The 25,314-nt window shown below is 42.5% G+C and overlaps 1 protein-coding gene across 1 annotated transcript in view; it reads right to left on the bottom strand.

Moving 5' to 3' along the window:
* Positions 1 to 9,759: 9,759 nt before the first annotated feature.
* Positions 9,760 to 25,314, bottom strand: part of ADAMTS12 (ADAM metallopeptidase with thrombospondin type 1 motif 12) — a 147,680-nt gene continuing 132,125 nt past the window's right edge. The window contains exons 20-24 of the mRNA XM_059874058.1: positions 22,671 to 22,823; positions 20,096 to 20,269; positions 18,408 to 18,554; positions 16,132 to 16,285; positions 9,760 to 13,482 (exon numbers count right to left, since the gene is read on the bottom strand). Of these exons, the coding sequence (XP_059730041.1) occupies positions 13,280 to 13,482; positions 16,132 to 16,285; positions 18,408 to 18,554; positions 20,096 to 20,269; positions 22,671 to 22,823 (831 nt within the window). The 3' untranslated portion in view covers positions 9,760 to 13,279. The remainder of the gene's footprint in view (positions 13,483 to 16,131; positions 16,286 to 18,407; positions 18,555 to 20,095; positions 20,270 to 22,670; positions 22,824 to 25,314) is intronic.

The following is a 25,314-nucleotide window of genomic DNA, read 5'->3' as shown; positions in this document are numbered from 1 at the left end:
ATTGGAGTTAACACCATAATTTCATAAACTTTAAGTGTTGTTTCTCAGTTGTTGCTAGGGCTGCACGCAGGGTCAAACAAATAGATACAGGTCAAGGTTTTAATTGCTTATCAATATTTCAGTGAGGACTACAAATTTGCCACATTTTTTCTATGAAAGGAAAATGATAGCCATGATACTATTTTTTTAATCTAATAAGATGTCACTCATTCTATAATACTCATGTTTTTAAAGTGAATTCTGATCTTCTCATAGTTGAACAAAATATCTTCAGTGAAGTATCTTTTTACGCATTAAAAAGCTCCTGAACAGCTAGTTTTGAACTGTCTAGACATTCTGAATTCAGCTGTTATTTTACAAGCTAGGTACCATTGACATTTGAAATAATAATTTCTATTATTTTGTATAGAAAGAGGCATTTTTAGTCATAAAATGGCTCAGAGCCTAGATCATCAAAGATAAGTGTTCCCAAAGTGGTCAATTCAGAGGCAAATTATTCCTTATTCACAAGCTCATACAGTGGTGGCAGAAGGGGAAAGTGGCAAGTCCTTCACTGGGGCAGTGAAAATCCTTCTCTTACAAAAACTGCGCATGTTTTGACTTCATTTTATCAGTCACCAGTGACAACCACTGCTCTGGAGCTTTCCATGGACATTTTGCCTGACCATAGGCCTATGGCTGGGCTTTTGGGATCCACCTGGAGGGATCACTGCTTAGCACAACAGAGGCAAGCAGATCCAAAGAGCACCTGGATTCATAAAAAGACCTGTGTCACCTGGAACCTCTCACTATTTTCTAGAAGTCCAAGTTGCTTTCTTTTTGCCCCAAACTAGCTGCAAATAAAACAAAATGCTTCCCCTTCTAAGCTGTTTCTGAGCTGGAATAGTCTGCCTAGACCAAAAGCAGCTCTGGTCCTGGCTTCTGCTGCACAGGTATTTGGCATTATTTGTTCAATTACTGCAGTGATAAGGACAGCCAGCTCCTTTGACAGTTTCCCTTCCTTCCTTAATTTGTTTTACTCTGTAGGAGCCATGGCCAGCTAATGGTCACTGGGGAATAGCAGGAAGGCTCTGGATTAATATTTGCACCAAGGTAGCACGGTGAGGTTGGGATGCATCTTTTCCAAGATGAGCCTGGAGCACCCCATCTTCTATTGCTGATCAAATCTTCAGGCACACAGAAGTACTGGCTCAGGAAGACCTTCAAACTCAGGACCCATCACATCATAAGCCCCTTTTTTCACAGCCAGGCCTCTTCCAGCTGTAAACACTGGACCTACAAGTTCCTGTCAGACAGCTTAGGGGGTGTCCTATAAACATTTATAGGCTGAAGCTTTACAATCTCTCTGTGAAGAGAAGCCAGGTATTTTCTCTGCTGTAGCAAATTCCAGGCGTCTTGCTGTTCTGATCCACTCTGTAGCTGGATGGAACAGCAGCTGCTTGAGTGTTCAAAATTCCTGTGATTTCAAATGCATAGCTGGAGATGCCAAAAGGCAACAGAGAAGCATGTCCTGCAATAGATCTCTAGGAATCTTTTATTTTATTTCCTTCCCATTTTGGATATTTAAGATGGCAACCATCCGTCTGAACCAAAGATGTCTCAGTGGTTATGCTAACAGAAATCTGACATCAAAGACATTTCAAAGCTGTTGTTGAGCATGTTTTGAGTGTGCCTTGAGGCTGAAATTTCAGTAAGACAAAGGTTAGGGCTGTGGCTTATGTTAGCTTGATTCTCTAACCTGGTAAAACCAGAGTCTCATTCAGCTTCCCTCCAGCAGATAAAGTGGGTTAGATAAGGCAAAAGATATCTATGAAAAATTTTAATTTGTCCTGTGAGATATTTTGATCACAAAACCTACTACTATGGCAAACACAAACACATTTAGAATTCATCATAAAAATAAAGGGCAAATGTCAACCAAAACCTTTTACTGCTGTAGAATTTCTGCCATTAAATATCTTTATTGGTGATTTGGAAGAAAACAGAAAATCAATGCAGAGAATATTTTCAGATGAGACAAAAATTGGCAAGACAGTAAATTAGGAAGACTGGTTAGATAGGGTGAACTGGGTCACTTGCTGAAGTCAGTGAAATTTAAGAATCTGCTTTCATAAAGAAAGGAAAAGCAAAAGGAAAGATGAGAGGTCATATATGAGGGGGGCTGTATGCTGAAGTTCGTGACACTGCAAAATAGCATCACAGTAATCACAAGCTACCATCTGACTCTGTGTTTATAATGTAATGGAAAAGATGTAATTACTAAAATTTGAGCCTGAAAAAGTAACAGAATACCAATGTTGTGTGCAGTGATAAATTCAGATTTGCAAGTTTGTGCATCTGCACTTCGAAATTACATTTTTAAGCACTCATGAGAGCAGAAAAATTAAAGTGCATGGAATAAACCTAAAGAAACTCAGTGTATTTATCTCATTTAACAGAAGAGAGAGGTGACTTGAGCAGAGTTTGCAAGCACCCCCTGTGAAATAGATTTCTAATGGAAGCTGCACCTATTCCTGGCCTGAAAAGAAAGAACACAGACCTGGGATTGGAAGAAGGTAGTTAAAAAATGGCAGCTAGGAAAAAGGAGAAAGCTTGAAAAGTCAGTCATGGAATGGACAGAGTCAGTCACAGAATGGTTTGGGTTGGAAGAAAGTTAATCATCTTGTTTCAACCCCCTGCCATGGGCAGGGACACCTTCCACTAGACCAGGTTACTCAGTCCCATCCAGTCTGGCTTGGACAGGTTCTCCATCCCTCTCACCAACCTGGTGGCCTCCTCTGGGCTGACTCCAGCAGGTCCCTGTCCCTCCCGTGCTGGGAGCCCAGAGCTGGATGCAGTGCTCCAGGTGGGTCTCAGCAGAGCAGAGCAGAGGGGCAGAATCCCCTCCCTGCCCTGCTGCCCACGGGGCTCTGGATGCAGCCCAGGACACGTTTGGCTCTCTGGGCTGGGAGTGCCATGGCAGGGCATGTGCAGCCTCTCACCCACAGCACCCCCAGTCCTTCTGGGCAGGGCTGCTCTGGGGCTGCTCATGCCCAGCCTGTGCTGGTACCAGGGGATGTCCCAGACCAGGTGCAGCACCAGTACTTGGATTTGTTAAACCTCATGGTGTTCCCATGGGCCAAACCTTGAGCTTGTCTGGGTCTCGCTGAATGGCATCCTGTCCTTCAGGTGTGTCAAACCACCTCAGCTTGGTGTCACCTGCAAACTTGGTGAGGATGCACTTGATTCCCTTGTCTATGTTGTTAATGAAGATACAACACTGGTCCCAGTAAGGACCTCTGGGTGTTCCACTTGTCACTGATGTCCTTTGGGGCTCAAAGGCATTGACCTTTACCCTGTGGATATTACTATCCAACCACTTTCATATCCCTCTAACAGACCACTTGCCAAATCCATCTCTCTCCCTAAATGAAACATGTAATCTGAACAGCCCAGCTCATGAGCATGCACAATGTGCTGCTTTCACCAGGACACAACCTCCACATAGTTCAAACTACAGAGTTTTCCTTTAATCAGAACTAGTACTGTTAAGGACACAACAGTCCTCTTACCAGCAACCTTAATTTGTTAATCTGGGGCTAAATATTTACAGTCATTCTCTGAATAAATAAAGATAATGAAAGAGAAGAAAGAAACCTGTTGCCCTTGTGGCTTTAATTTACAGTGGGTTTGGCACTCCATATACTACGTTTCTTTTTCTCAGCAGGCAGCTCTCATTCAAGAGGGACAGATGTCATGGGCTGTTACAGAGGACACAAAATGTTCTCCCTTCAGAGATTTCTTTTATTGCTTTTGCTATGAAAGGTCTTCAGGCTCAAGACCTAAGAGCCCCATGTGTGTATGCACAAACAGCGGGGGTCAGTCAGACTCTTTAAATCTGTCTGGGGACTCTTGGTAACTGTGAAGCCAATTCAGCACCAGCTTCTCACAGCTGTTGGCCACTAAAATACATCCAGGGAAACCAACAGCTTTCAGATCTGAGCCCGGCAGATTTCCTGTATGAAGCCAGCATAACACATCTGGCCACCAGAAAATAAATAGCTTTTCTGAATAACACTTTCTTCCTCAGTGGATTGATTATATATTTAAACAAAAATCCCAAAGAGATCATCTATGGTCAAGACATTATGTTGTTTGTGTCATAATTGTCACGATATGCTGGAAAACTCTGTCAAGAAGAAAGACAGGAGAGGGTCCCCTCCAGCATCCTGCACAAAACTGCAATGAAGGCACTCACTCTTCCAAACATGAACTCCAAGGATGTGGCAGCTAGTAGGCAGACTACCCAAAAGTTTCTGTCCTATGAAGAGCACTGACCAACACTCCTCAAAAGGAACATTTAATTTCAGAAATATTGGAACTATCCATTTTGACATTGTTCATGATTACTCACAAAACCTGAATTAATGCAAGAAAGGTTTCAAACACTACAATACTCTACTTTTCAGAAACTAAACTTCCTAGCATAATTTGTTCCCACTGCTACTTCCCATTTACACAGACACATTCTAAAGAATGGTCTGTGTCCAAGAACAGTCCAAGGGTAAGGGGGACTGTATTGGATGGAAAATTTCAACTCCAGTTTTGGTTACCTTTCTGCAGTTTCAGACCTAATAAAGGTCATGGCCATGTCAGTCACAGTACCAGAATAAAAGCTCCCTGAACAAAGTTTCCAATGTATTAGTGGCACTTTTTACCTCCTCACAAGATTGTTACAACAGCAGTCAGTGAACCCTGAGATATGGGTTGTTTAAATGATTTGTTGAGCTTGGTAGAGAATGTTTTTGTGTTCCCCATCTCTCTACTCTTTGGGATACCATGAGTCCAACAAGGCATGAAACACACATTTCCCATTTGGAGGGTGACTGCAGGTCAAGCAGACTGATGCTGATTCCGAGTGGGTGTTGGAAAGGCAGAGGAGCAGCAGATCCAAAGCCCCAGCACCCTGGCACAAGCCAGTGCTGCCTGCTCCCAGCAGGGTCCTCACGTAAACGGGGTACCCTGCTCAGTCAGACCACCCCTGTGGGAGGGCAGAGCGTGCCAGCAGGAAGCTTCAGCCAAAATCTGAAGTTTGCTGATCATGTAACAACAATAATTACCATGACACGTTCTTGCTCCCATTAACTACAGCAGGATCTGGCAGCTGCAACATCCCCTCTGCCTCCTTGCCTAAACACAAACTTGGAAGAGAGGCATGAACAGAAAAGAAGTGACCCAGGAGCAACAGGGATCTGTCAGCTTCCAGGTGGCACACAGGGAGCACTTGCCGGCAAGAGGGACATCTGCTGAAAGCAAATTCCTGCCTCATGCTGGAGCCTGTGGGTGCTCATGGCCTCCCCTCCGTTTAGATATAAAGCAAAACTTCAACTTCACAGGGCTGTGAAGCTGTCACCAGCTGGGCTCAACATCTCATCAGATGGGCAGGAGGGTTAAATCAGTCACTTCTACACCCACAGCTGCCAGGGGAAAAAAATATCTCACTTGTCTTCCAGTGCCTGTGGCACCCAGTGCTTGCAATGACTACCAGGGCCAGGGTGTGTCCCATGAAGGCTGGGACTAGCAACAGAGTCACATGGAAAGAACTTCCAAAAGACCACCATTCATTAGCTTTCAGATAAGCACTGCAGCACAGGACAGTAATTTTATCAGCCAGCACTGTTTGTTATGAGTCTGATTCATGCTCCCACTTGTTATAACCCAACAATATTTTTACTTCCAGAGCCAAGCAACAAGGAAATACACTTCCAAGTGGTAATTAAATGTCAAGCTTCTTTAGTTCAGCTATTGTATGAGACAGATAACAGACATAGGAGAATAAACAGGAAACAGTGTCTCCATGACTGCCATCTGTATAAATAAGTATGTGGGGAGCTTAAGGTTCACTGCATTTCTGTTCACAGTGAGTCCTGATGGGGTTGCAATAAAACATTCCCTCTCTGATAACTCATTGATCAGCTTCCCTCACCCTGGAGTTTTCCTGATGGCAGTTTCCCATTAATGCCACATTTACCATCACTCAAGTATGCCAATGTTGCAAGTGGGAGCTTTCCTTACCACCAGCACCAGAGTAAACTGCAGCGCCCTTTGCCCAGAGTGGTGGGTGAGAGGCTGCACATGCCCTGCCATGGCACTCCCAGCCCAGAGAGCCAAACGTGTCCTGGGCTGCATCCAGAGCCCCGTGGGCAGCAGGGCAGGGAGGGGATTCTGCCCCTCTGCTCTGCTCTGCTGAGACCCACCTGGAGCACTGCATCCAGCTCTGGGCTCCCAGCACAGGAGGGACAGGGACCTGCTGGAGTCAGCCCAGAGGAGGGCACTGAGAACGATCAGAGGGCGTGAGCACCTCTGCTGTGAGGAAAGGCTGAGAGAGCTGCAATTGTTCAGGCAGGAAAAGAAAGGGATTTGGGGTGACCTAATTGTGGCCTTCCAGTATCTGAAGGGAGCCATCAAGAACAATGGAGAGAGATTATTTGTAAAAGCATCCAGTGACAGGACAAGGAAGAATGGCCCCAAACTGATAAAAAGTAGGTTGAGATTAGATATTAGGAAGAAATTCTTCCCTGTGAGGGTGATGAGGTCCTGTCACAGGTTGCCCAGAGAAGCTGTGGGTGCCTCATCCCTGGAAGTGCTCAAGGCCAGGTTGCATGGGGCTTTGAGAACCTGGTCTAGTGGAAGGTATCCCTGGCCATAGCAGGGTGTTGAAACTAAATCATCTTTAAGGTTTCTTCCTATGATTCTACAATTCATTCTCTGATGTCTCAGGTCCTAGTCAAAGACACCGAGTCACTGAATCCAGACCATCTCACCTGCTTTTAACATGACAGACATAGAGGTAACTCCAGAGATCTAGCAAAAGACTGCCTTCCAAAAGATCCAATCCCAACAGGAAAATATTTTCCCCTGTCCCAAATCTTTAACTTTTATCTATCAAATGATAACTTGATGACTCATAATGGTAATTCGCATAATTAAGAGAAGCTTTCAAGAATCTTGATATTTTCTTTTTCATTAGTTTGTGATACCAAGTTGGCACCGAGTGGTGCCCAGGTTATTTAGCAGCTCCTTGGCTTCCAGAGACTCCTTTAAAAATCCTGACAGAGCTTACAGACTGTGACTGGCCACTCTGAGGGTCCTGTGGTTATTTTTCATTCCCTGGGTCTTACTGCTGTAACCACTACATCTGTAAGAGAAACTTGTACTTCTTTGTTGGCACATCCCAGGTTTTGTTCCTGTGAGTGTGCTGGAGGTATCTGCATTTGTTCACCAAGACAAAAGAGGAGGTTGGGTGTCAAGGATTTTTTGCAGGTTGAGGAGTTTTTGCAAGACAATGGCCACATTCGGCCAATGCACAACCCAGCCTGCTTGGGATAATGGACAATGGACACGTTCACAAACAATGGATAATGGACATATTCAGAAATGGGGTCAGTATATTCTTGGAAAAGATACAGGAAGAAAGAGTCATCAGGACCCAGAAAATTTTTCAGCAAGCTTGAGAAAGTGAGAAAAAAGAGAAGTCATGGGTGGGCCAGACAATCACAGCAAGACGCGTGAAAAATTAGATGATCCAATCAGCATCCAATTTTAGATGTGTGAACAGCTAGGATTAACCAATCATGTATCAGCTAGAGATGTGTGGACAGTAGAAACTTATTATAAATATAGTCTTTTTAGGGATAGTAAATTTGGCTTCACTGGATCACATTGGTTATGGCGTGATGTCCCTGAACCTCCGCACTCTGCAGCTGGATCAGTCAGTGGTAGAAATAAGTAATGGCAGAAATGAGCTCACCTCATGTGAGCTCCCCATATTCTACTGATGGAGTAAGAGCTAGGGAGGCTGCTGTGCTGGGCAGCAGCAATAAACCATGTTTCTTGTTAATCACCATTTTGAAACACAGTCAGACCAGCCAATCCAAGGAAGACAGAGGTGTCTGGCACCAACTCCTGTTCTCCAGGGAACATGAGAATACATGAATACAAGGATAGGAATTGAATATCCTCTGAATACAAGGACAGGACATTCAGCAAGGCTGAAATTTCTCCCTCTTAAGTCTGCAACATATTGCATTTCTATATCCACAAAATTAAACTATCAGTTCTGCTGCATCAAGTACCTCTGTCTGGAACACCCCACCTGGAATCCCCTTCTCTTACCTCATCTTGTCACCATGCTGGTTTAATTTTGAGCTGATGTTGGAAGCCAACAGGCAGTTCCTTTGGTGGGTGCTTGTGGCAGGACGCCTGCACCTGAGCCTGCTGAGCCTTTCAGGCCAGGTTATCTCTTTATGCACCAACCCCCTCACCACAGAGAGCTGGTGCATAGAGATAACCTGGCCTGAAAGGCTCAGCAAGGGGCATCTGACACCAAAAGGGCTCAGGCCTCAGCTAAGAATCAACATCTTAGTATGGAGAGCTGATGTGGGAAGAGATAAAAGAATATTCTTGACTAAGAGACCCTGTACAAACTATGAAAGACACACAAGATATCACAGTAGCAGAAGGCCTCTACACACACACCCTGAAAGTGTGAGAGACCTCTCCCCAGAGTTTGGACACACGGTTACTTCCCTGAGGATTGAGGGAAAGGATCTCCACCTGAGTCCCACCAACAACTGGATGGTAAGTAAGACACATTGAATCCCAAGCTGTATTATTTCTTCACTAGCTGTAACCTTAATAGGTACCTTTAACCTCAGCTGTATTTACTTACTAGGAGTCTCTTTTTGTGCTAATTCCTGTGTAGGATTAGTTCATTTAAGTCTAATGTCTGTTAGCTTTATGTCTATTAAATAAATAATCCATTCTATAATAGACCAAATCAGCCATTATTAAAGAACTCACAAATGAGAGTGGGTTTTGGGGTGCTGGCCACCACAAAAAAGCTACTGTCTGCTGCCAGAGGCCAGGGCAAAAGGCAAGGACTTATCTAAACCCCCACATCCATTTGTGACAGGCTGCTGGGCTGAGCCAAGGGGGTGCTGCAAGCTGTGCCACGCAGTGCAGCCACCACGGGATCGGCTCGCCAGGCTGTGCTGAGCCCTGGCTCATCCAGGAATGGGACTTGGCAAAGCAGAGGGAGCTTCCACTCACTCCTCAGATGATCCAACCCTCTCCCTCTGAGCACCTGTGCAGGGTGCTGCCCCCGTGGGCTGGACTTTCTGAGGTAAGAAGGAGCAACTTCCTGCGACTGCCACAGGGTGTTGTGAGGCTGAGCGCACGCTCGGACGCACGGGTGGAGTTGGGGACAGAGTGAGAAGTGGTGGCGCTCTCTGCCCCAGCCTGACTGTGCTCCTTGGCAGCACAGCACGGATCAGGGCTGGTCTGGCCAGGTTTCTGGGCACAAGCACCAGCAGGACTGGCAAAACTTGAGTGTTGAGAAGATTCAGGGTGGGGGGCACAGGGCATGGTAATATTATATACAATTCTTCAATAGACACAACAGACACTCTCACTTGCTGCCAAAAAATTAAGACATATCTGCTTAACCACTAGAAGTGGTAAGATTTCCTTTATTTCATAGAAAGCAATGAATCCTTTTAGTGCCTATTTTACTTAGCACCATATTCTTCTACTTTTTCCCCTCACCCATTGTAATGATCTTTTTTTATGATGGAGTATCAATCACCAAAACAACTCAGTGATGGGGACCCCTGACATATAAAAAATATTTTTAATGCTTTTTCCCCCCCCACCCCTGGAAATTCCATTGCACAAATCTTCTTGCACTGGAAACACAAAATACCAGAGACATCAAACATATGCAATGCAATTTATTGAAGCTTGAAACAAATATGTCATCATAGTTTGCTTTTTAAAGTTTGAAATGTTAGAACAAGCTGTGAATGTGACAAATACACATTTTTTCCTGAGCAGTCTGTTGAAGCTGATGTGTCTCGAGCTAATACAATAATAACATGATAATACACTTCTGCACTTAGTATTCAATTCAGTTTTGAGACTAACGACCATCTGGGTTCAGATCATAAATCCACCTTTACTTAAGAACAGTTGTGCCGTAATAGCAGTGGCACTGCTCTGTTAAAACAGTTCATGTTGTCACAGTATTTTTCCTAAAGTTTTAAGCTGAGAAAAAGTAATGACTGCGTTTCCCTGGGTAGAATGATTATTCTGACTAATATCCATAATATAATTTATTCACTTTTTATTCATTTCAAATGAAATAACAGCTCCCTGAAGAAAACAATGTAGGCAGAAATGGTTTAACTCCATACTAGCCCTAAGGAGCACTGGAAAGGAAAACTCCTGTAGGCATTTTCCTCCAACCTGCACCACATCCATACAGTCAGCTCCTTTCTCATTAGCTCTAACACCTGGTGGCCTCCTTCTGCTGACCTGTTTGGATAAAATGTTATGCAGGTATCTCTGTGCAGAGAGTAATCTAATCTGGAACTTTGTCCCACCCAAATTCTCCAGAATGGAGAATGTGAGGAGCATCTGCAGTGCCCACCAGTCCAGGTTGTTTGGCTGTCAGGAACTGCTCTACACCACACAGCCTGAGCCTGAGCCCTGCCCAAATCCTTCCTGAATCAGGCACGACACCTCTGCTCCTGCACATGATTCAATACTCCTGTGTCCAGAGGAGTGAGAACTGCCCAAACTTCTATTGCTCAAAGGGTCCCCAGAAGGAGAGAAGCAAACTGTGAAACTTAAAAAGCATCATGTCTGGCATTGGCCAGCAACACCACAGACATATATTATTGTAAGAGTGTGTGCATGCACACACATGCACCATTGCAAGTCATCCCCATGTCTGTTACCCTAGCACCACACTTTTAACAGTGGATTTTGTTTAATCAGCACCTAAAACTGGGGTTATATTGCCATCACAGAAGTTAATAAATCCAACTTTACCATGCTGCACATTTTGAACTCCCAGAGACTTCAAGTGAAGAAGAAAGTCCTTAGTCAAAGGACACAAACCTTTGAAAAATGACAATTAGACTCGTGGCCATCACTAGGTTAATATATCATAGCCAGGCTGAAATACTTCTATTAACTTTCATAAAGGTCTGTCTAGAAAAAAAGCTAGTTATTCATAGTTCTGTAATCACAGTGACACTTGGATTTATGACTATGTGTCTCATCATATACTGCATAAAATGTGCATTTCCCTGTACTACTATCTGAAATGGTAAGGTAAGTAGGGTGCAAATCTGAGATTTTCGAAAAAGCCAGAAGAACCAAGGTGTCTAAATCCTACCGAATTCCAAAGGAATCTAAATATCCGCTCTTGTCCAGCTCTTTTCAAAATGCCCAGCTTTGTTCAAAAGGTCTGGTCTTGGTTCCCTGAAGTTTGTTTTAGCATTTTCTTCACTAGCAAAACAGATATGCAACTTGACTAGAGGTGCCCTCATGCCTGAGGCCCGAGGTGTGCAGATACTACTCTGGGCCTCAGATTGCTGTCCCAAGAGCCCTCAGCTCCACTATGATTATGGATTTACACTGTGGGAAAAGTCTGCTGTGAGTGAGGTGGTAGAGGGCACTTGTGAATGTGGGCTTATGCTCTACCAGGAGATACTGGATGGCATGACTGCTCTATCACTGAACATCTGTGTGAACTACAGAGTTTCCAGTTCCTAGCTGGCCTTTATGCTGATGGTGTAAAATTGATTTCAAAACGTAGTAAGGGTAATTTCCAGCTGAAATGCCTGCATGCCACATTTGAAGCTGCAGGAAAGGTTTAAGTCTGTAAAGCTGAATTCCATCACATAAGTTAACATGAAAATAACAAAACTGTTTAGTTGGGACAGCTCACTGCTCTTTCCTTCTTTTTAATTTGTCAAAGAACAGAAAGATTACAGTTTTTAAATACAAAATACTCAACTTCCAATTGTCCTTACCTGTATCAGCTTAGAACTCTTTTGCTTTCTCACTATGTGACTCCTTTACTCTTCATGCTGTAAAGAGTGGAAACCATTACAGTGAAGGTTCCTGGCTCCTCTGTTCAGCAGCTGTAACACTCTTGAACTAATTGAAGCTGACCATTAACATAAAACTGGTGGAAGTGAGAAGTCAAGAGAGAGAGAACACCACCTTTTCCAAAGGGTAAGTTCTGAGGTTAAATTTTTGCTGCAGAACAACCTTTATGCTCCATCAATTTCCTGACAGCTTTTTATGCGCTGCTGACATGCATCATTTGTGCCTGAATACCTGCAGCTATAGAGACTGGCAACAGTCTTGAGCTGGTTGCCTTATCTAATCTCAAATGGCCTTGGACAGTTAATTTTAAATGGAGAGGAACTACAGATGATACATAAGAATGTTACTGCCTGTCTAGCAAAAGATCTGCAAAACCAAATTTTTCTTTATACTGAAATTATTCTATCAGATGGAATGTATAAAACTGTCTAAAAGATATTGCTGGGTTTTCCCCTAAATGTGTAAAAAAGACATGTAGATATGGCACTTAGGGCCGTGGTTTAGTGGTGGACTTGGCAGCACTGGGTTAGAGGACGGAATTGTTGATCTTAAAGATCTTTTCCAACCTAAAGGTGGTAGATGCAAATGTCTTGGTTTTTGTGGTACCAAGAAATGCTGCTTAAAATATATTTGGGAACTTAACATCCCACATTTTATGGGCTTTTCAGGTTACAGCAAGACATTTGTAGAAGAAAACTGTCAAGAACACGTTATGGCTGAGGTATCCTTTAGAGGTTCAGTCAAGTACTAAGCAAAGATTTTTTTTCTCCTGAAAAGAACAAGTTTCAATTCATCCTGCCTATCATAATCAGATATTACAAAACTCTGCTTTTAAGTTTATCAAGTAAGCAATGAATTTAGAGAAATACTGCCACTTCACCTTGATTCCTAAAAAAGAAAGGCAAGAGAGCATAAAGAGAACTGACCCATGGCACAAGTATGTTTTTTTTGCCCCAAGGGCCACCTTCACTAAGCACTCTTGAGTAAGCAGTGCTGGTGTTTCAAGTGGGTTTTGGAAAAGAGATGGAAGAACAAGTTAAACATTCATTACAAAAAAATTAGAAAATTCTTGCAAGCCTGTTTCTAGTGTCTATGCATGCCTAAGTACTAGCCACTGGTACACTGAAAATTACATTATAAATTTTGGACTATTACAGAGAAAAAAATGGAGGCAGTAAATTATGACTGATAATCCTAGGTGATGTGCTTTCCCAGTTTTCATCACAGATTTCCATTTATGCTGTATGGTTCAGAAAAAAATAAGCAATGCAAAACTTGTAAACAGAAGCTCTGTTCAAGAATAAAACAGCTAGTGCCAAGCTGCTTGGTTGTTGTTTTCTTAGTTTTGAGGTGGTTTTCTCCTAGATTTTGTGTAATTTTGTTTGAAGCCTCGCTGATCCCCATGTCTTGCTTTGCTGCGAATTCGGGGCTGACTACACGTGTAGCAGCACTGAGTCTGTATTGATGGCAGCAAGCACTTGCCAATGCCTTTCAGCCTCTGGCAGAAGTGAACTGACAGCTGGTCTTTGCTGCAGGGCAGCCCTGTAGTGAAGAAGATGACAAAAATTAGCTGTACTTTGCTGACACACTCCCTGAATTTCTAGAATTTTGACCTACTTTATGCCAGATGGTCATGTCTATTAGGGGTCTTTTTTATGGTGGCTTTCTCTTCCCTTGTATTATGGGTCAGCTTGACCTCCCACTGAAATTCTAGGATCTTTTAGTGAACACACGATCTTCTGTTGTGGAAAACACAGCACTCATGACTGTTCAGTGAGACTTTACTCTCGTGGCAGACACAGCTGATCTATGTTTTCCACTTCGACTCTTCTGCTGATAAGGACTGCCAGAGAAAGCCTGCCAACAATGATTTGAATTTGGTACTTTTGCATTCTTGCAACTGCCCCTAAGACAAGCACGTGCTGGCAGGGTGCTGCACAGCCAGGCAGGGCAGGCAGGAGAGTGCAGACAATGCAACTGCATGTTCAGCTTGGCTATCCTTTGATTCCTGCAGCATTAGAATATGGCAGGGACTGCTGCTGTCTGTACCACCATGGTGATAGGTCTGTGGTAGCTCCAATGGACTGAGATGGGCCAGATTTAACCAGATATTAGAAAATGCAGGTCCTCAGCTGTGAGAAGACAGAGTGTGCAAAAGAAGGAAGATGGTATATTGGTAGGGCTGTTGTCCAGCAAATCCCTCAACACTGCAATGGGGGAAATTCAATGAAAACTTGTATACAGGTAGATTAAAACAGATGAAAGCAGTTTTTTTCACACCAGGCTGTGAACCTCTAGAATGGGTGTCCTCAGGATATCCAGCCCCCAGAGCTGGAAATCAGAGATGGGAAGCAGAAAGAAGCTTCCATAATCCAGGAGGAGATGGTTATGGACATGCTTTGCCAATTAAGACACTCACAAGTCTATGGGCCCAGATGGGACCTACCCCAGAGTAAAGAGGAAACTGGTGAGAGAATTTGCCAAACCACTCTCAATCTCCTACCAGTAGTCCTGGCTGACTGGAGAAATTCCACCTGACTGGAAATCAGCAAATGTAATGCCCATCTATGAGAGGGTCAGAAGGATGATCCAGGGGACTACAGGCCTGTACAGCTACCTGAGAGGAGGCTGCAGTGAGGTGGGGGTCAGCTTCTCTTGCCACAGCCACAGTGAGAGGACAAGAGGAAATAGCTTCAGGCTGAGACAGGGGAGGTTCAGATTAGCTTTGGAAAACATTTTTTTCACTGTTAGGGTGGTCAGGCATTGAACAGGCTGCTCAGAGAGGTTGGTGGAGTCACTCTCCCTGGAGGTGTTGAAGAGGTGTCTGGATCTGACACTGGATGATGTTTTTTATGGTTCAGGAGTTACAGTGGCACTGCTGGGTGGATGGTTGGACTGGATAGTCTTCAGGGTCTCTTCCAGCCTTGATTCCATGATTCTGTGAACTTGCTGCCACAGGAGAGTGTGGAAGCAGACAGCACCACCGCATCAAAAAGAGTTGCAACATGTTAATGAAAGTTTAAATAAAAAGGCACTACATGGAGAACTTTTAATAGTCCTAACATACCTCGGTTGGAAATGCTGAAGGACTATCATGGAAATGAATCTCAGGAAAGCACCAAACTCCTGCATTCCTGCTAAGCAGCACTTTCTAATTGTTGGAGACAGAAGGGTGAGCTGCATGGACCAGTGCTTATCCAGTGGAGCATTTATAATGTTTTATGGGCCACTTGAACTTTTATTCACAGAAGTAACTATTACTATTGTGTGTAGGCAGTATTTATCTGAGTTTGTCTCTCTGAACACGAGAGGGACAGGAAATAAGCAGAGCAATCCACCCCAGGGCAAAACATGTGCTAAAATTCTGTGAACAGCAGCAGGAGTGATGCATCACTCTCAAGAGCATGTCAGATCCACACTTCCCTCCAGATTCAAACCATTGTCTCACTGTCAAATCAGACCCTTAACACGGACTAATGGGGAAGATAATCTTCCAAAAGGCTTTTGGAAGTTTTTCTGAAGGGCTGTGAGATGTTGCTGTTCTTATCTGAGGGTAACTCCTGGATGTAGCAGTACACAGACTGCTCATAAAAATGTTATTCCTTCTGTTAGCTTCCCCCTTTCCCTGCTGCCTCTTTTTTTGGCCTATTAACCATGTACACAGCTGGGCTCCTGGACCTTTGAAGGACAGAGGTACAGGACACCCTGACTACAAAAGCACTTCTCTTCACCTCTTGATTTTGGACAGTCTCACCTTGTAGGAAACTGATTTTTTTACAGTGTCTGTAAGATTTTGCTTGCTTGTACTCCCAGTCCAGAATTTACAGCTTCCATAGAAGGATCTATCTTAAGAAATGACAACTGTTTGGACTTACTGTGTGTCCTCCCACAGTGCTCACTGCACCCTGAATTACCTGAAACAGGCCAATACAATCAGACCTACTAATTTATTTGTGTCATCATAAATTAGGGATGCAAGCTCCCCATCATGGCAACATAAGGCCAGAAGTGCTGGAAGAGACAACACTGTGGTTCTGCCAACAGAACAACTAAGCAGTAGCAGGCCAGGGTGACCTGTAATTACTGAGCCCATGCTACTCAAAAGAAATTGATAGATTGAGTCAGCTCCCAGGTTTTGTAGAATCTCAGCAGAAATGGAGAAAACTGTTTCATGCATGTGTATTACTATACCTGTATTTTTCCTGCACTCTTGCAGATTGCATTTCTGGTATTTTGTGGGCTTGGCTTTATCCAGGCACATACTGTCATCTTCAGTTTCATTAGTTTCTGTATTCATGCATTTCACAGTTCTTTGCTGAATGCCCCCTCCACAAGAAACAGCACACTGAAAGAGTAATTTTAACATGCGTCAGTTTTTTTACACGGAAATATGGCAATATTTGAGCTGTGATGTGACAGGAAGCTAAAACTGCCTTGTGATCCAGAAGCAATACCATTACAGTACTCTGTACTGTATGCTCCATCCAGACATCACCGTGGTGCATTTTGGCCACATTTGGCAGGATCCAGTAAAGGGTAAATACAGCATCTTGGAATGTGTAAATAGGGGGAAAGGACTGTTTTCTACAGAGGAAAAGGATGACTTGCAATGTCAGTCATACAATAGAAGAAACTTATAAACCAAATTTGTACAAATTGGGACAGTTTTTGCTTCCTGTGTTTTCTGACTATGTAAGTTAAACATGAATAACCAATTGCAATTTGGGTCTGTAAATGACCAAGCTAAGATTTTTATAAAAAGCCCAACAAGGTTTTGTTTCTTTCCTGGCTTTTAAACAGAGGTTACCCTTTCTTTATGACCACAAAAGAACTGCCAGCTTATGTTCTAACTGCACACAGAAGACCATAAAACATTTTTTCCATTTTTTTTTTCCTGTACCATTCTGCAAATGTACTTAATTCTCGTGACTTCCCAGAGCGTCTGAGAATCCCAGTTAGGTTTACATTTTTTTTTTCTCTACAGATAAATAGTGCCAGCAGATAAATGAGATAAAGAATTCAGCAGATAGAGAATGTCAGCTAACAAAGCACAAGAGATGAAGACAGGAGTGGAACCTCTGTAATTTTTCCACAAATTATCCCCTTTCTAATGTGTATCTTTGTACCTGAAGCACAATAGTACTGGCATGAGGCAGACTGAAAGATCTTAGGTATTCTAGCAACAACTTTATATTGACATTTAAAATATTTTTATAGAGTAAAATTATTAATTAATACATCAATATGGGATTAATAAATAAGTAAAATAGTTGCTATCATGTTTGGTACTCTGCTACTTATTTTATGTGCTTCACTTCCATATTTAAGTGTTACACTGACTCTATATTACTTTATAGTCAAATCTTGTCTAATGGCTTTGTGTTAAAACTAACTCATTGAATTTTCTGCATTAAATGAGACTCCAATGTTTCCTGATCTGTGGCTCCTTCTTTTAGCATTCCTTCAATATTCCATTATGCTGTGAGGAGTACTTGTAATGTATGCAATGTTTATTAAGGAAACTGGAGGGAAAGATTTATTAGATGTACTAGTTCCTTTACAGATAAGTCTGTTTAGAAATAGATATGTATGTATAGCAGATAATGGAAGGTTCCCCAAAGATATACCTCATATTTCCCAATAAGATTTCCAGGTACTAAGTAGGAGGCTATTGGTAATAATTCAGATTTCTCTTTGTGTGTGGGCAAGTAAACAAATTCCCCAAAGGAATTTGTTTTGAGGATTATCCGGTCCTGTCCAATAGCCTCTAACAGTGGAAAATTTTAAATGTACACAGGAAGAATGTTAATAGTAAAACTCCTTTGTTCTTAGACAAGATAAAAGATCCCAGACTTCCAATGACATCTAATAAAGCAACAAAAAATAGAAGCTACATTATCTGTCACCTGAAGGAACAGATACAGGCTGGCTATGAAATGTTCAGTAATGTTTTCAGAAGTTCTTCTCTTGCAGCTTCAGCCGTGCATAAGGTACTGTACTTGCCACAGGTATTTCTAGGTACTATGCAGGAGGCTATTGATCAAAATCCAGAATTTCTCTTTGTACGGGCAAGTACAATATTCCCCAAAGTCGTTTTGAGGATCACCTGATCCCCTCCAATAACCTCTAACAGTGAAAAATTTCAAACACGCAGTGGAAGAATATTAACAGAATGTTAATGGTAAAAAAACCCTTTTGTTCTTAGACAAGATAAAAGATCCCAGACTTCCAATGACATCTAATAAAGCAATAAAAAACAGAAGCTACATTATCTGTCACCTGAAGGAACGGACACAGGCTGGCTATGAAATGTTCAGTAATGTTTTCAGAAGTTCTTCTCTTGCAGCTTCAGCTGTACATAAGAAACTACACTTGCCACACGTGCTGAGGTTCAGAGACAAGTGGATAGCATGACCAAATATGGCCAACTCGCAACAAAAATAAACCAGAAATAAAGGGACTCCTACCGGGCTCCAGGCCTGGTGTACCCACTGAGTGCAAGGCGGCTTGTTACACGATGCCACGGCAGCAGGTCTCTTGGCCCAGTCGCAGTGCCCTTCCCGTGGGCAGGAGACGCGCCGCTGCTGCTGGCCACCACCACACGTCCTCGAACACTGGCAGGAGAGGGGCACAGTCAGGGGTGGGAAAGGATGAGAAACCACAAACAGACCACAAAGATAGTTGGACACGTTCATTTAGAAATGTGGGGCCACAGATAACAAGGACCCAGGGTCACAGGCCCATGGGTTTAGAAAGATGGGGCTTGTTTGCGCATCAAGTCCCAAAGTGCAGACATGAAAAAAAGCTCTGCACTGAGACACTTATTCTATGTGCTTGGAAGGAGACTGAAAAGAAGCTGCTATATGGGGAAAAGCTGCTCCTGGCACATACTACTGCGAGGACTAAAGGGCAGAGCAGAAGTGGCTACACAGAACAGGCAATACAGAACTGCTCATCAACATCACCAACACCAGTAGCATCTCTAACAAGAATTAGAGGATTAATCTGTAACATTGACTGAAGACACAACAAGTTCATAAGATGCAGCGTCTCATTTCTCAGGAGGTGGTTGGGGACATTAAAATTCAATCCATACAACAACTGAGCTCTTTGGCAGTAAAAGTGTCATACAAAGATAGAGACCCAGGTTATTTTAAACATTCTTCTGTCCACATTCTAGAGTTACTTATTCACTGATTTTTTTTACTATTTTTCACTAAGTCTGCTTGAAATACACAATGTATTTTATACTCTGATATGAAATAAGTTATCAAATACACTTTCAATAATGCATTGTTACTGTCCTACAAGGAATTGCACCCCTATGGACAGAACAATTTATCTGATATCTGATAAATGAGCCTTTTCAATCCATTTCTATTCAGTGTCCTTAGCATGAGGACAACTTTCAGGGTTGGACTAGTGTTTTTATGAAGTATTTTAAGTGGCAAACAAATGAAATCATTCTGTTATTTTTATTTTTTCTTCCCCTGCTGATTGCTCTGACAGCATCCTGGTCTCCTCCAGGTGTGATTTGTTAGTGCTCTGTAAAATGTGATCACCTCTCTTAAAATCCCAAAGCATTAGGTCCACAGGGCTGCAAACATTGTGACATATTCCCCAGAGCTGCTTTCAGTGGGGTTTAATTCTAAAATATAATCAGGCCACATGCTTTAGCTGACATAAATACATGCCTGGCTGCCTCTGAGTTGCTTGGCACAGATTTGCATCACAAAGGGACCCTAAAGTCAGACTTATGTCTGGTATAAGCCTTTGCTCCATAAAATTTCAGTCCAAAGTGTAAGAACATTCTAAATTTGCCATAATGAGAAGGCAAGATTAAAACAGCAGCAAAAAGGATTCATCTAAATTAACTACATTTACTGATCCAATAGGATAGCTACAGCCAATTTTCTTCCAGACCATCTGCTTCTCCCCTTCAGGACATGGTAATTTAAAGCTCCAGCTGTAAGAATGGTTTTGTGAAGCCTTATGAACAGCTGTGCTAATTTTTGCTGTAGCTAGCCATGCACAAGAACTCACCAGCTGCATGTCTTCCTTGGAGCACAATTTTACCTGACAGCACGGGATCCACCAGCCGCTGTTACCTGAAAGCAGACTGCTGACTCACAAAGCTTCTTTTAAGGAACAGTACCTCACTCCAGGGCTCCACATGCCATTGCAAGCAAGGTTCTGTGTTACAACTAGTGTTGAGCTGTGGTTTATAGCCGAGTAATTGGCAATGGAAAGGCCTGAGCAGCCGCTTTTCCCCAACATCAACGCAGTGAACATCTCGGGTCTTGAAGCCTCCGCTGCAGTTCACAGAGCACTGTACACAAAACAAACAGGGCACACCTCCACATGATGAGCCCCACTGAGGGGTTGTACCTTCCTCAGTCACAGAGCACGAGGACAGCCTGAGCTTTGAGCATCCTGAACAGAAGGAATTTCCAGGTTACTGTAACACCAACCTGTCCTGAGGGTTAAATGCTGTGGCTTTCCTCACAGCAGCCCGGAACACGCCATGAAAGTACTTCCCCTGCTACACTGCTATGGCCATTAATAATATGGATACATATTTAATTGGAAAATCTTGCCAGCTATATCCAAAAATGTCATAGTGAAAGAGTCATAATGCAATAAATACAAAATATGGATTCTGTATGCAGGGATATTGTCAGTTGCTTAGCTGCTTCAGAGAGAGGCAGCAAGCAAGGAGCAGTTCCCACCCTCAGTTTCCTTGCACCTCCATGGCACCAGGACAGTTCATACCCCAAAAGCAGCCTCAGTTTGACAAGCTGGGAGGGAAGAGAGAGGCACCCTGAGCCTCACTCACAGCCTGTGAATCACTGCCCAGATTAGAGCTCTGCTGAGGAGCTAAGTGAACTCTTCCAGTCTCCTTTTTCTAGCCAGAGCTTCTTCCAAACCTCATGCAGCCTCACCAGGTCCTGTCTCCAGGCACCAACATTCAGCACCTTTCCTGCTCTTGATGAAGAACTGAATTTGCTAGCCCAGGGATAAGGAAAAATACACATTTTGTCTTCAAGCAGAATTAAAGCCAATTCCAGCTGCACCACGGAAAGCTTCTCAGATTACCTTTCAGCTTTACCACTATGATGCAATAGCAACTGATGCTGTTTTCCTTTAGTAAAAGGAAGCATCCTTTAGTTAAGCAAGGTTTCTGTCTCTCTGGATAGAAACAGTGGACAGAAGTGACTCCATTAGAAGCTGAGTACAACAGTCTCAAGACATATGTAAATTATATCTGGCATTAAACACAGACTCTAAGATTTAGTCTGAGGCACCTTTCTTTTAGGGGAGGGGAAATATTAATATGAGTAGAAAACAGAAAAAGCTCTACTGCACTAGCAGGGAACCCAGACATCTTGCTGTGACAACATGTCTTGAAAATATTTGAAATGAGTAACAAAAAACAACTGGCACTTGTAAAGCAAGCAAAATTTAACCATTTTTAATATATGAAACTTTAATTAGGTCTGTATAGTTCACTTGATGGAAAAAATGGAGGGTAACACAAATCTGATAGGAGAAGCCCCTTGCCTCAAACTTGTTTCATAACTGGTCTGACATTTTAAAAAATTTGCTTCCTGTTATATTTTATCATTAAACCTGATTGGTAGCTATTTTTTGTGACACGGCCATCATTCACTAGTTGCAAGAGCAATGACATTTATGAAGAAAAAGTGAAGGTGAAATTGCCCTACTGCAGCTGGGAGGGCAGGATGTCTATGTATCTCTTAAAATTAATTTCAAAGGTTTAAATGTAGTTATGTAAAGCCTTGGCCTTTCCTGAACTTTCTAAAGAGGCATGTAATTCCTGTACAAATCAATTTTATGTCTAAGAGCTCAATAATAACACAGGCTTTGTAACTATAACCTTTTATTTGTATCAATCTGCCCTCTAGCCCAATGGCAACAACATTGTCCACAGAAATGATCTATACTGCCTAAGTTTGAGACACCTGCCTTTTTCCTTATTAAATCAATAATATTTAACAAAATTTTGTACTTTATCTCCTTTTAGTCTTGAAAAATAACCGTGGTTTGAAACTCAATTTTCAGACTGCATGAAGACAAAATGTAATAAGCTTCAAGAAGTCACCTAAGTCCTTCCAGGTGCTCTTCACACAGCCTAAAATATCAAAATGGGACTCAAGCACAATTCTTTGGGTTCCACTTAGCACCCTGGACACTCTTCTGTCCCCTGAATAGGCCATGAGTCCGAAAGTAGGACCAAACAGAATCCTGCACAGAGCAGACTTAGAGGATATGTGAATGGGGAACAGACCAAGTCAAGAGACAGTACATGGTGACAAGGGTGAGTAGGACACGACAACTCCCTTTCCCACACTCCCACTGCTTCTTAAAATTATTATATGTCCCTGGAGGCAGAGATTAAAAAGATGCCACAAGCAACTGTGTACAGCTTTGCCCTGTCAGCTCCATAGAACACGAGCAGTGAGTCCTGCTTTGGCTCTAGATGCAGGAGTTAATGAGCACAACCCACCACAGGAAGAACAAAATTCACAGCAGATGTGTTCCCAGATATAACTTGGTCAGGAAATTAGTGAATTAGTGCTGAGTGGTCAACTGGGAATCATGTATGCATTCACTGAGTAAATAATTGCTCTAAAAATGCAATATTTAGAGTTTCATACCCACTGAAATTTGCAAGCATACTGTTCATACACAGCTCTGAATGAAGTTACCTTGCTCCAATTTCCTGTGTTCCAGCTAGCACATGGGCGGAGATAACATCTCCTTGCAGGATCAGGCTTTTTCATGCCCTGACAGTGAGATGTGTTCCTGCTGCTGCACTCCACATGTCTCCAGAAAGCCCCCATTCCACAGGTCGTAGAGCACTGCACAAGGGCAAGGAGAAAGCCCAGGGGCAAACTCAACATTAGTACTTCATTCTGGAAACAATCCTGGAATCTAAATATAAATATCTAAAGCCATTTTAGATATGTTATCAGAGATACCCAAAAGAAGATATGAAATTCACCTGAATTTTACTTAATATTCTGAAGGAGGGTTTTTTTTGGTTTCTTAGTACAATGCCAATCCTGATTTATATTATGCACTTCTTTTCTTTGGCAAACTCCTGTATACCAAGACATTCTAAATCTGTACCAGCTGTTCCACTGTTTTCTTCTGTTATCTTTGGGGATCCAAAGTAAAATGCAATTGCATCCAATTTTCAGCATGCTCCCTCTCTACCCCTAGTACTGCTGGTGACAGAATCAGCTAATTGAATGCATGATGCTGACAATCTTAAATAAATATGTGAGAATCTTAGGAAAACTGTACAGGAAAATGTTTCTCTAAATCATTATTTCAGAAAGCAGCTGAGTGTTTTCAACATCTGGGAGGATTTCTGTGTCTGAGGAAAGAGAATATTGATTATTCCAGCCCATATCCCAAGAGAGCACACTCCTCACAAAAAAATCCCAAACACTGTCATTGTATTCTGAAACAGGAGGGGTTTAAAAGTGGTTGGAGACACCCATTTTCCATTTTCTGCCTTAGAAAGGGTGGTTCAGTGAGCTATACATGTAGACCCAAATTCAACACACACTAAGCAGCCTGTAGCTAGCAGAGAAACAGTTTAAATAATCTTGGATTAAGTCGGCAAAACGATGAAGAGAGCAAATGCTATTGTGTGGTTTGAACTCCCTGCATGGCAGTGGGAAGTTAAATATAGAATTCTGAATAAGTGTCCTTGGAAAAATAAGGAAACTTTAGCTGAAGCTAAGGCAGGGAAAAAAATCAACACTGGAGATGTTTGATCTCATGGCGATCCCTGGGATGTGTGTCCAAGTGGCCACAAAGGTCCTGTTAAAGGAAACTGCACACCACTGCTCTGCTTGGCCTAGTGACACACCCATCCAAGGCAATTTTTCTGACTGAGAGGTCAGACTCCCCTTGCCTTGCTTTCTGATGACTTGATGCCTTCCCCAGCTTTGCTACACCAGCCTGACAACACCCAGACTACAATGAAGGGATGCTTAAGTCTTTGACTAAAGCCCTTTCTGAGCACATGTGAGAAGAGCAAAGGTGGCTCCACAGATGATGCTGCACAGATCACACTGAGGAAGACTTATGTTCTTGTGTGAGGAAGGTGAAACAGCAGGATTTTTTTCAAACCCTGTTACATGCAGGCACAGGGTCAAGAGAGAAAGGCATGATTTTTCAAATGGTTTCAGAATAAAGGCTGAGCTTTCTTGACTGTTGTTTGATGCTAAATAAGTTTCTGAAGACCTACTGCTTTTCCCTTTGTCATTTGAGAACTGAAATTTCCTCTTGGCACAGCAGATGTCGGTCACAGAGGGAGAAAGTGCAGGTGACTTAACATGACCAACAGAAGAATGATGTGACCAGTATTAGAATGAGATGATCTGCTGCTGGTAATGGAGTATCTTTGCTACCCAGAAAGCTCTTAGGAAGGGAACAGTGACAGCCCAGAATGGCCCAGGGAAGTAGCAGGAAAGAAGTAAAATTTACAGACAAGCAGTGGTGGAAATGGGCACTGTTCTGCCCTACTCAAAATAGTGCTCTCCCTTGAGGGGACAAGTGTCAGCCCTCTTATGGGACATGTCACACCTTTCCACCTCAGTGACTATCACTGCTCTTGGCACTATTTATTCACTAGTATGGACATCTCCTACAGAGCAAAGCAACGTCAAAATATTGACAGCTACTAAAAAAGAGCACAGCAAGATATTTGTCAGGGTAGGTGCAGTGGTCTTGAAATACCAATGCCTTGGAGAGATGTCATCAAGAAACAGATTCAAAGTTTTACTAAGGATGGGCAAACAGAAAGAGCAAAAATAAAGTCAGAAAACTTTAGACTGAAAATTAATTAAAAGTAATGAACAAAGAGGTTCTGTAAACATCAGACTCAAGGTGTGTATGTAACATAGGTAACTTTTATTTAATGTGAAAGAGAATAGCTGACTTTATTAACAGAACCATGGAATGGTTGAAATTGCAAAGGAGCTTGGCTCAGGTAGGGCCACCTAAAGGCAATTTCCCAGAACCATGTCCAGATGGCTTCAGAATATCTCCAAATAAGGAGACTCCATAAATTCTCTTTTTCATAACTTCTTCAAATATGAAAAATCGAAGTTCAATGTGCCACACTTCCCATAAAATTTATTTTAGCAAGAAACAACAGCTTGAATGAGAGTAGCAAAAGACTGCTAAATTATTAAAGAATAACAAAGTTAGATGCATTAATTATCTTCAAACTGATTTTATCAGTTCTGTGAAACCAAATGTATTAACCTTATCTCTACATTCATTCAAGTGTTTATACAATAATCTTTGAACTGTTGAGAATCAATTCTTATA

Source organism: Haemorhous mexicanus, chromosome Z, assembly GCF_027477595.1.
Source record: "Haemorhous mexicanus isolate bHaeMex1 chromosome Z, bHaeMex1.pri, whole genome shotgun sequence".
Classification (NCBI taxonomy): Eukaryota; Metazoa; Chordata; class Aves; order Passeriformes; family Fringillidae; genus Haemorhous; species Haemorhous mexicanus.
Note: the sequence above shows the minus strand (reverse complement) of the source record. Positions and strands in the feature narration are given on the sequence as shown.